Source organism: Cyclopterus lumpus, chromosome 10 (assembly GCF_009769545.1).
Source record: "Cyclopterus lumpus isolate fCycLum1 chromosome 10, fCycLum1.pri, whole genome shotgun sequence".
Classification (NCBI taxonomy): Eukaryota; Metazoa; Chordata; class Actinopteri; order Perciformes; family Cyclopteridae; genus Cyclopterus; species Cyclopterus lumpus.
Window position 1 is genome coordinate 15,949,502 of NC_046975.1, and position 11,957 is coordinate 15,961,458.

Below are 11,957 nucleotides of genomic sequence, written 5' to 3' on the forward strand. Positions count from 1 at the left end.
GCCCAGTGGCTCAGAAGCAAAAGCATATTTATCTAAATTTTCTGCCTAATTTAAACTGAATTGAAATTAGCTTTCAATGGACGAGAGCTTATAATTCACAGTAATTTAGTATTTTATTTTTCATTTAACGCATCATATACCAAATGTTTTAATATGAGTGTTCCTCCTAATCTGCTAAGTAAACGTAAGGAGTCTTTGTCTAAGAAATGACTCCAAGGAGCTAATAATCATTGTGTATTCATTTAAAAATGCTTCCAGCAATGTCCTCTCCTGTGATATAGTTTCATTTGCTTTTAGCTTCATTAGTCAATAACCGCAGCGAAAAATGCTTGTGTCAATTACGGGAACTCCAAGGGTCAGTGAGTATATGAATTTCTAACTGCACACTGCTGCACAAGATTATATTAAGTGGTCTTGTAACAATGATTAACCCCGGCTGTGTGTGTGTGCACTACTGGGCAATTTTGCATGCACTTATGTGTCGAGCATACTTGATCAAATGTGTTTTGAAATGTGCATCCCTAAATGATAAGCGGCTACAACCCAAAGCGCGCGAGGTGATGAAGTGAAAAACTATTCCCTGGGCTAAGTGAGATGGAGCCGAGCGTTGGGTGGTCACGCCTTGTCTGCTCATGACAGTGGCGGGTTAAAGAGATTACACTGGGTCTGTGTCAGCAGCCTTGGCCTTGCTCACACAAGAACATAATGAGGAAGGACATGCTTGGCCTGCCGGGGAGAAAAGAGGCTAAAGTTTGAAGCATTCTTCACACGCAGCTACCGCAGACAAAACAGCATTTTGCATGTTGTGTTACAAGCCAAGGTCAATAAGTAAGATGGTTATATTCCACGAAGCTGAACAAGGTGGCGGAAATATGGCTTCCAGCCACCGCAGGGAAAACACAAATCACTCTGCTCCAGTGGAGGCAAGAATGCAGTGTTCTCCATTAGCCCCCCGAGTCCTCCTGACAGACTTGCAACACTCCACTACCGCTCTCCTGAAAACGATGCATCTTTCCTCTGAGTGTGTTGTGCTTCTTTTTCAAGGTTTGAGTGACACTCCCTCCTATACTGACTGAACGGGACCTGCTTCAGACGGCGAGAGACGGTCGGGTTGCATCCCAACATGTGGTGAGTGTGGTAATCGGCCTGCTTCATTCTCTCTCGTGATGCCTGGAGCTTCATATAAACCTCTCTGTGGAACAATCGAGGACAAGTTATGAGACGGAGCAGTGCTTAAGGAAATCACATTTCTCTTTAAGATCAATGGCCTCTGTTTATTCTCATGCCCTGATGCACAGTGGACATAACTGTCACCATGTCCACCATTTTCAACAAACTATTCATTTCAAGGTTTTATTTTTGTTTGAACATATTAATATTAAATTCCTCAACATATTAAAAAGGTCACTTAATTTGTCTGGCATGGGTGGAATTCTTTTATGGTCTCAAAATATATGAATTGCTTACAAAAAATACTAATGTATTGTTTGCTTAGTCTTTTATTTTGACTGTTTCAAAATAAACCAAAAACTCACATTAGCTGAAGCTCCTTTTCCTGACAGATATGCCATCTAAGATGCTATCAGTGTGAATTAGATGTATAATACCTGTTGCTACACACTCATTATGTGATTGTCTGAATTCTCCAAACCAGCATCCAGGATTAAAAACACATTTTGTAGAAGCCTTACGGTTTTTTTTTTTTAGATGTTATGACATAAATGAATGAACTGTGATTGAAGACAATAAAAATGTGTTACTATCTGTTGAAACGGTTTAAAAAATGGTACTGAGAATAAACGTTTCCTCGGCCCTGCTTCTGCATTTATCACATTAGACATTAAACATTTTAAGCTATTTTTAATAAGTATTATCGTCTCGTACGGGTCAAATTACTGTCCGGAAAACTAGCCCGGCTTTATGAAATAAAGAGGTGATAATAGCATCACTTTTATTCCTTTAAATGACCCGTGAATATTATTTTACCTGTGTTGAACTGGGTGGACGCATCCATTCACGCCGGCACAATAGGAACAGCAGACCGTGCGTAAATTGCATCTTCATTTGCATTCCTGGTCCAAAAATCATGCAAATCTTAATGAGGCAGTCTCCATTGTGACTGTAATTGAAAACCCATTCTTTGTTAATTACTGTTTCTCAAAGGCCTTGTCCGCAGTCACTGAGCTGAAACAAAAAAAAAGTTATTGATTCTGGAGGTCGCGGGGTTTAAAATGGACACGTAAAATAATGTTGTTTATTGTGGGTTTTAGATGCGACTTTCGATTATAGAAAAATATCCGTCCGATTTGGTAGTTGTCAAGAATAATATAAAAACAAAAACCGTGTTAACGCAGGCTATAACAATAAAAAGGCAATCAATTACAAGCTATTATCAGTTACTCTTTTGCAGCTGAATGGCAGACATGCAGCTCCCGTGTCTTGCCGTATGATAATAAAGTTCAGCGCATTTTGTCCGTCATTAATTCAAATGGTCTGCCCATAAAGCTCATGTTGACAGCCGAGCAAAGGATGCGGACACGCGGGGAGCGCCACTGTTTTCAAAGGTGGGATTAATGGGGTTTTGTGTTGACCTGAATGGATTTTAATTCCCCTAAAGCTCTCCACAAATATATCTTACGTTTTAGTTTGTTCTTTTTTTCTAGGCCCAAAATCCTGAATTAGAACTTTTTTCTTCGACACAAACTTTTCTTTTCTGTGATAACTGTCACTTTGGGCCACCAGATTTAGTGCTGTGTCAACATACATGTGAAATGTAAACAAAATATTCACTATTGATTATCTAATACATCTTTACTGTCAAAAACTATTACAATACAACTGATTCATCATCAAAACATTGTGGTTTTAAGAGAGAGAAAATGACATGCACAGTGCATCCATTTTTTAAATAAACTTTAATAATCTATTTATGGTTGTAATATCCCATCCGGTCATCCACATATTTCCCAACATTCAACAGTGGGATCCTGCTGCATGCCGCGCGCCCTGAGAGCCCCTTTGGGCTGTCAGGCTTGTTGAGTCTGAATCAGAGCAGACTGTGCTGGTGGTCCTCCGTTCCTTAATTAGGAAATTAGCTGCACAGAGGCCCTCATTACCAAACTCCGGGTTACTCCTGGTGTTTTCTCTCTCTCCCTCTCGCTCTGTCTGCTACTGGTCAATTTCCATAAGAAGATTACAAGCGGATCAGTATTGAGATTTGCCCAGATAAACAAATAACTGCTCCCTGAGAATAGATGGCTGCTAATTGGACGTTAGTTTTATTGCTCTTGGTCTGTTTGCAACGCCTCATTGAACGGGAAAATTAAATTCATGAAGTGACGTCTCTTTTCAGCTGATTTACTGCAACTATATGGCTGAGGGACATGTGGGCTTCCCCAAGATAACACATCATGTGTGCCTATATATAGTCTCATTTAAAAAGTCCTATTTTTTTTTCTTCTTTAAAAAAAAAGAAGAAAAAAAAAGAAGCCTGTTCTTGAGTCAGTGTTACTTTTCTGAATATGTGTCTATAAAAAGGCGACACATTATTTAATATACTTTTGTTTTAAAAAAAAAACACGTTTTGTTCGGTTTTCATTTGAAAACGGAAACTTCCATTCACGATTGGAGAGAAAGAAGAATGTTTGACAGAAGTTTTCGGTTCATTGATGATTTAATAGAAGCAGCTACATCAACCATTACATCTGATCTGCTTTAAAAAAAAAATAAAAAAAATGTAAACAGACTTTTTTGCATCGAGACGGTGATGCATTTTTTTTTAAATAATAAAGTATGCTGCGGTCCTCCAGGTGCCCTGCATCTATAATGAAATGCGTTAGGCGTACTTTTTCTCTTGGAGAGCTGCGGGAGGTGAAACGCTCTCAAATGCGCATACCAGCAGGATCCCCGCGGAGCTCGTCTCTGTGCCGAGGTGCTAATAGTCGTGTTCGATGGGCGATGCGCTCGCAGTCATTAGCAGGTGTGAGCTTTGCCCCGTTGAGCGATCGGTTTCAGCGGCGTTTTCAGGTCGTTTGTGCAAATAAGGGCCACTCCGCGCTGATCATTTTAATAACAACTGCGGAGAGAAAACAAGTCGGCAAAACAGTGGCACTCACATGGTGGAGCGAGGCGAGCACCCTCGCACGCGGAGTCCCAAACTAAAAGTTCCCCTCGGGGAGTAAAAGGAGAGCCTGTCCCCTCCACAAGAGGTCGTTGATGTATTAGAGTTTTGCATCGTGGCTCCCTCACCGCGGCAGAAACGTGCGGTTCGTTTCATTTGAAACCGAGTTTTTGCTTTTTTATTTGAGCTCAGCACGTGTTGAGGTAATTCATCAGGTAATAGAATTATTATTATTAAGCTTCGTAGTTTAAAAAAAATAATATTATTGTATTTATTCCAGTGGAGTCATCAGCCTTCTTCTGTTTAATCTCAATGCATTTACACTATATTCCACCTCAGGAGTTATACAGAGGGGCTGACATAATTATACAATTATATATAATTATTTCAGCCCCTATGTTACCTCCTAGTGGTTTGAAGGAAATTAATTCCGCGTCGAAGAAGACTGAAGAGAAAACATTTCAGCGCAGGTGTTAACAAAAAAGTTCTAATGGAAAAAAACCAATATATCAGTCTATTGTGAGTTTTGACAGCTCCGAAATCTCTAAAACAAGACTGAGGGTTTTTGATGTTGGCAATATTTTTGTGTTAAATTGTGATTATAGCAACAACGCCTATTTGACAGCAGGTGCAGATGAAAGGTTTTTTTGAAAGGCACATTTTATTACTTTACGTATATACTTTTTACTTGAAGTATTTTGACTAATTTCGGTGCGTTTTGTCCTTTTGGGATTCCTCTCTGTAATTAATTTATTGACATTGATCCCTTAAGAGGTTTGATTCGCTACAGCAAACACCCTTATGCATACATTGCCTTATATGCATATACCCTTTTTCGTTTTAGCCCACATAGACACTATTATTAGTATTGATAACTTTTTGGACATGTGGATTTTTTTTTCTTCTTTTTGGACAACACCCGTCCAATAACAAAATATCATCTTCATTATACAGGTTGTACATCTACAGCACTTTGTGACCAGGTTGTTGATCTGCGCTGCTGTTTTTAAAACTTTACCTCTTCCTCCTCCTTTGACCAAAACACGGCGCTGTGTGCTCTGGTTGGTTAAGCGGTGGATGTGGGAGAGCTGCGTTCTGATTGGTCGCCTGCCTCTCATTGTCACGCTGTCAATCCACATCACATGGTCCGGCCACTAGGCCTATTAACTGATGAGCTTGGCGAACAACTTTGCAGACTTCTGTTTGAGAGCGGTGCGGGACAGAGCAGCTTTGAGCGGAGAGAAACCAGAAGCACCTGCAGACTTGCCTCTTTGGACACAACTTTTTTTCCATCTTCTGGTCAGTACTTCTACATCTTTGACTTTCGGCGCTGTTTTGTGAACTTTTTTTATTTTTTTTTGTATGTGCCTGTGAGTGAACACTACAAGCCGCCTAAATGTATAACATGATGGAAACCGAGCTCAAGACCCCGCTCCCGCAGTCCAACTCGGGCTCGGCGCCGGGCGCCAAGAACAACAGTGCCAACGACCAGGAGCGTGTGAAGCGGCCGATGAACGCCTTCATGGTCTGGTCCCGGGGACAGCGGAGGAAGATGGCTCAAGAAAATCCCAAAATGCACAACTCTGAAATCAGCAAGAGGCTTGGTGCTGACTGGAAACTCCTGACCGACGCTGAAAAGAGGCCATTCATCGACGAGGCCAAGCGTCTGCGCGCTATGCACATGAAGGAGCATCCGGATTATAAATACCGTCCCCGCAGGAAGACCAAGACCCTGCTCAAGAAAGACAAGTATTCTTTGCCCGGGGGACTGTTGGCGCCAGGAGCCAACGCCGTCAACAACTCTGTGTCGGTGGGGCAGCGGATGGACGGTTACGCGCACATGAACGGGTGGACGAACAGTGCGTACTCCCTCATGCAGGACCAGCTGGCCTACCCTCAGCATCACAGCATGAACAGCCCCCAGATTCAGCAGATGCACCGGTACGAGATGGCAGGGCTCCAGTACCCGATGATGTCCTCGGCGCAGAGCTACATGAACGCGGCTTCCACGTACAGCATGTCCCCGGCGTACACGCAGCAGACCAGCAGCGCCATGGGACTCAGCTCCATGGCGTCCGTGTGCAAGACCGAGCCGAGCTCACCGCCGCCGGCCATCACGTCCCACTCTCAGCGGGCGTGTTTGGGGGACCTGAGGGATATGATAAGCATGTACCTGCCTCCCGGCGGAGAAAGCGCAGAGCATTCCTCCCTGCAGAGCAGCCGGTTACACAGCGTCCATCCGCACTATCAGACCGCAGGGACTGGCGTCAATGGGACGCTACCTCTCACCCACATCTGAGAGCAACGGAAAGAAAAGACTTCAAACTTTTAAAAAAATAAAAAAATAAAGTACTTCGGATACTTGAACTTTTTGGTTGCTAAAGAAACAACGTTCAACAGTTTCCTTTGTTCAAAAACTATTTGATCTCAACATGTCTTGAGTTGTCCATTTTAAATGCATTTGAAATGGATCGAAAACTCAGCGTTGAGCCCACCAGAGTAAATTGCATTGCAAGAGGCTTTTTATCACAAGTATAAGCAATCAACGTATGTAGAAGATTTGGACTTCTATATTTTAATTAATGCCATATTTTCTCTCTATGAAAAGGCATGTGGCCTCATTAAGAGAGGCTGGTGTATTTCAGAAAAGCTGGATGGAAAGTTGGTTAACAAATGTTTACACTTAATTTGTAGAATGTCAGTTGTCTCGACTGTGTCCCAAATTTTGTAGTCTTTCTTTATTTTCTCCCCCCTCTTGACCTAGGTTAAAAAGAAATGTTAAGACTGTGCGGGTCGCAAACGCAAGTTTTATTTATAGTAAGATTTTTTTGTTTTCTTTTTAGCTTGTGAACCCGATGTTTTGTCACGTGAAAAATGTTTAAATTTTGTTTTTGTAAAATGTTATTTTTTGTGATGGTTTTGACAGTGTCATGTTTACTCATTATCATGAACGAAAATGTTTATTTAAACTGACGTTTCTACATATTTTAAGACCATCCTCTATTCTTAAATGCCTAATAAATTTGTACGAAACATGATTCGTGACTCTGTCTTTTGTGTCTGATATTAGGTTTGGAAATATGACTGTTTGATTAAGAGATTATTTTAGTGGTGTCAGGATCTTCAGACACAATGACTGACAATTTGTTCTTTTCAATGATAAGCTTATAAAGATCCAGCAATTATAATGGTATTCCAGTTCCCTTTAAGCCTTTTACATTTTTTAAATGTGTGTGGTTTTTTTAAAACAGTCTTTTAAATATAATAATATTACATAATTCTTAGGCCTATTGGTTTTACCATTCACAGGATTATTTATTTTGGAATTTCCATCAGTAAACAAATTAGGGCAGTCTTCATCTTTTTTCCCTTTTATTTTGGAATACTCTTTAGTTTTTTTTATGGTTGGTGAAAATAAACTATTCGTATTTCCATTGAAATACTTTACCGTCGCCAAGTTTACCAAGTTCACTTGTGTTTTTCAGTATTTATTTGGTGACTATTTAATTCCACAGGTTGTCATGTTGCTCCAGTCAGTTTGAATGTGCTCTTCATATTTTATCACAAGCAGTTCGAACATTTCTACCTTTTTAACAAAAAAATAATTTAAGAATCAAGATCAATAACACCAAAAAAAAAAAAATGTGATGCTCACTTGAAATTTAAAAGTGGTTGTAACCTCACCAATAAATAAATAAATTAATGCATACCCATCATAATATGCCCTGTGTACTTGTTTTGAAAAGTTGTGTGAAGTGACTTTAAGGCACTGCTGATGCACCAAAGTATATACAATTTGTGACCGTTTGGCATAGAACACAATAAATGACTTCAACTTAAATCTTTTAATAAGTATTTAGCACTGTTGACAAGAGATTCTCTCATTAAGTCGTTCATATACTTTCTGGTGAGCACAGCAGATAGACTTTTCTCCACCTCCGAGTTGGTTCTGTTCAAATTCAGTGATGACTCCGGCAGCGATAATCTATACGGATTTAATTTTTTCTTTCAACAAATCATACTGAAATTGCATCACATTCAATAACTTAATAGCCCTCAACAACACTTATTGTGGCTGACACTAATAATACAAAGCTGTGTGGAAGAATGGACCGGCCTGCTGTTGCAGTGTACCTCAGGATAAATGAGCTCCGGCCACCAAGAGGGCCGAAGCAGGGGCCGTCCCGCTGGCCTTCCCACACTCCCTGTAGGACTTGATCCACGGCTCAGCACAGCGGCTTGGATTAGCCCCACGCACCTTTGTGGAGGGAAAGATTATCCAGACCTCCCTGCATTCACTGACAGGGTCTTAAGTCACTCTAGCGTGCCAGCAGCCACCCGTCACCTAATCACACTTTCTAACTCATTTTTTTGTGATTAATCAGCTTTTCTCTTCCTGCTCCTCCGTGTCAGAGGTCTTTGCTGTGGGCAAGACCGACTTGATGGTTTTTAGGCATTTATCAAACTCTGAACATTATCGGTAGAATCAGCATGGCTTTCACCTGCACACCACCTTTGATAAATACACCAAGTTTTGGGTTTACTTTAAACCACAGTGTTAACACCTGATGCAAAAGTTTAAACATGTCAGTGCAGTTGAGGGAAGCTCAGTTCTCTAAGTGATATCTGGGATTACCATAGTGTCATCATGTAGGAGTGAAACTCTTTGTTCGGGGAAAGGTGTGTGGATGGACCCTTCACGGCTATCGATTGTGTTTGAATGTTCTGGCAGTGAGGCCATCCCAGTTGCCCCCCCTCCCCCGCCCCGCCCCATCCCCTTTCCCCTGCTGAGCGCCCGGAGGGCCTCTCTCTCCTGTCATGTGGAGCTCTGTGCCCACTCAGCAAGTGCAGGCATATCCCACTTCCATCTGCTGATGACCTCACAGCCCCTGTTTGTTTAACCCCCTCTCCAAAAACTAACCTAATTATAGCCCTGTAGAACATGGATTCAGCGGATTCCCAGTGGATTCTGCCACTGCGTGTGTCTACGCGCACCTATGCATGTATGCAGCGCATGCCAGGCTCCAGCTTAGCGGGGGCAGTGCTCCAGGCCGTGTTTCAGTCGATCCTGTTTTTCACATGTGTCTCCTCTTATTATGTCAGAACATGTCCTGCCCGCTGAATGTTTAGTGAGAGTATATGTGAACAAAGTGTTAAAACCAACAGGAGCAGGTTTTGAGCATCTCGGTTTACGTCAGTGGAAAACTCTTCACAAATCTGATTGACGTTTGTGACATCACCAACTCGCCGGCCCGACTGGATGGGCAACTTCCAGCAGGAACACACCCTCTGAGCAAACACCCACGTCTCAAAGTCAAATCTGGAGCCTCCTCTGATGTGCAGTTGAGACATTACCACCTACAGCATAGTTTGAGTGTAACGGATGAGTACAGTGTGATGATTGTTAGGGACTGCTCTTACGCAGTCAGACTGTATTGATTGGCTGTGGCTGGGATCTCCAGGAGGCCCTTTGAGCTGAGCCTGGAGGGGCCTAGAGTGGCCTGTCCAGCCTGGGCAGGCCTGTCCAGAGCGGTGGGACTTGTGTGAGGTACTGAGATTGACAACAGAGCGGTGTGTATGTGTGAGTGTGTAGAGGTACGGGGGTTGGGGGTGGGGGTTAATCTCCCTGAACTGGGGCAGATGTTGTTAACGAGCTCCTCTCAGGTCGACTCCCTGCGTGGGAAAATGGCATCAAATCCTCCTGGGGTCAGGGCTTTTGGGCTGACCCACTGAGAGCCATCTCTCTCCACTGCACCGTCCTCTCAATCCCCTCTCCATTCACTCACCCACCCACTCACTAATTCACTGACAGCACTCACCAGAGACACTAGAAAATCACATTTTACCTCTGCTCTTTCAAGTACAGCCCCAATTTTCAGCTCCTTGCCTGAACGCATGTGAGCACCGACAGACTTGTTCCGTGATGCAAATGGCTCATTAATGATAGCTGTGGTTGGATCGCCATGCCTTACACAACCACAAGGAATGCTGAGTGGGAAACGCTTCAAAGACAAGCATGCCGCCACTCAAGAAACTGCATCCGCCCAGCAGCGCGTTGCTTCTGTTTATGTCAGTTGAAAGTAAATTAGTTGAATTAAGGCATTATAGACTTTCGGGCGCCCGAGCTGCTATAGGGTATAGTTTGAGTAAAGAATTCATTGAGGCTGCAAAGTTACATGTTACATTACATTACATGTCATTTAGCTGACGCTTTTATCCAAAGCAACTTACAATAAGTGCATTCAACCATGAGTACAAACTCAAAACAACAAGAATCAAGAAAATAATGTTTCTATAAGAAAGCCAAACTACAGAAATACCATAAGTAAGTGCCACTGAAGCGCTAATCTGTTTTTATTCTCGGTCTAGTCGGAAAAGATGTGTTTTTAGTTTTCTGGCAGAAGGTGTAGAGACTTTCTGCGGTCCTGATGTCAGTGGGGAGCTCGTTCCACCACTGAGGAGCCAGGACAGCAAACAGTCTGGATTTTGTTGAGTGATTAGCTCGCAGTGACGGAGTCACAAGTCGATTGGTAGATGCCGAGCGGAGTGAACGTGCTGGGGTGTACGGTTTGACTATGTCTTGGGTGTAGACGGGACCCGATCTGCAGTAATGTCGGCAGTCAGGGAGAGTTGACTGTCGAATGTCACACACGTGAAGTAAAAAAGGTTTCTTTTTTCCCGCATCAACCACAGCTTTGACTTTGATCTGATATATGTTACAAACACCTGTCACCGGTGACACAAAGCATGGAGGAGGATACAAGTCCAAGTCGAACCTTTGAAATCCACTGAATCAAAACCAAAAGAGCAAACGTTTGCACACCTGTAGGTTGACAGGCACTCAGGAAAATACCAACAGATGACTAATTATGGAACGACAAAACTCTCTTCATCGGGTTGATTTCAGGTCTATTGACCGCAAAGTAGTTAGTAAATAGAAAGCAAGCAAAGAGGACAGTGTGATGGAGTTTTGTTGTTCTTGTGAATGAAAACCAAAAATATACGTAAAATTATTAAAACTGGTGAGAGGAGAAATTGCCACGCACCTTGACCACAGTGTTGCTATGCACATACGGTAGACACACACGTTAACTGTGATGTGACTTCTCATTCATATCCGGAATGGGCATGTCTCTTTACCATATCATGTCAACATGCCTGCTTCAGGGTTTATCCTGACTTAGATTTCAATTTGAGGGTCATCCATTAAGGTGTCTGACTCTGAAGGTGTGTTTACTTTGTACCAGCAGGTCTGTGTGTGAATATGAGACTTGTCAAATATGAAACGGGATTACCGCTTCTTTTGTCCCGAACAAAACAAATACAAATCACACAAACAGCTAAAATGGGTGGATTCTGTTTTTGGTTAATTTGCTGCCCGGCTTGTATGTTTAGACAGTTTATCCGAAGAGGATTCTTTTGAGGTTTTTGTTCAACTAAGCACCGCTGAGGTTTCCTCAAACTTGTTTTTGCTTGTAATTGGGGAGGAAGATGTGTACAACCACACACGCACATATACATGAGTACACAAGCAAGAATGAAACTGGATTAGGAGGCCTCTTCCTGAAAAACCTGTAAGGGCAATGACAAATTGTTGGTTCTGTTAATGCACGTTAGGTAAAGCTCAGGCACCGAGTGAGTAAAAGTGTGTCTGCTGCAGATGGTGCCTTTCTTTAAGAGCACATCACTTTGTCTATGGACACTGGAGCATGTAGCGTTGCTTTTAATTTGCCAAACCAGAGTTCTGACCCCACTTCTGACCTGTCTTGGAAGCCCAGAAAAATGGGGCCAAATGTATATGTGAAGATGTATATACTCTGCCTAGGGACAGCGAAGT

At 42.5% G+C, this 11,957-nt stretch overlaps 1 protein-coding gene across 1 annotated transcript; it reads left to right on the plus strand.

Moving 5' to 3' along the window:
* Positions 1-5,255: 5,255 nt before the first annotated feature.
* sox3 (SRY-box transcription factor 3) lies at positions 5,256-7,158 on the plus strand. Its single transcript, XM_034544152.1, has one exon. It carries the CDS (start codon positions 5,517-5,519, stop codon positions 6,417-6,419), a length of 903 nt encoding a protein of 300 aa, XP_034400043.1. The 5' UTR covers positions 5,256-5,516; the 3' UTR covers positions 6,420-7,158.
* Positions 7,159-11,957: the final 4,799 nt, after the last annotated feature.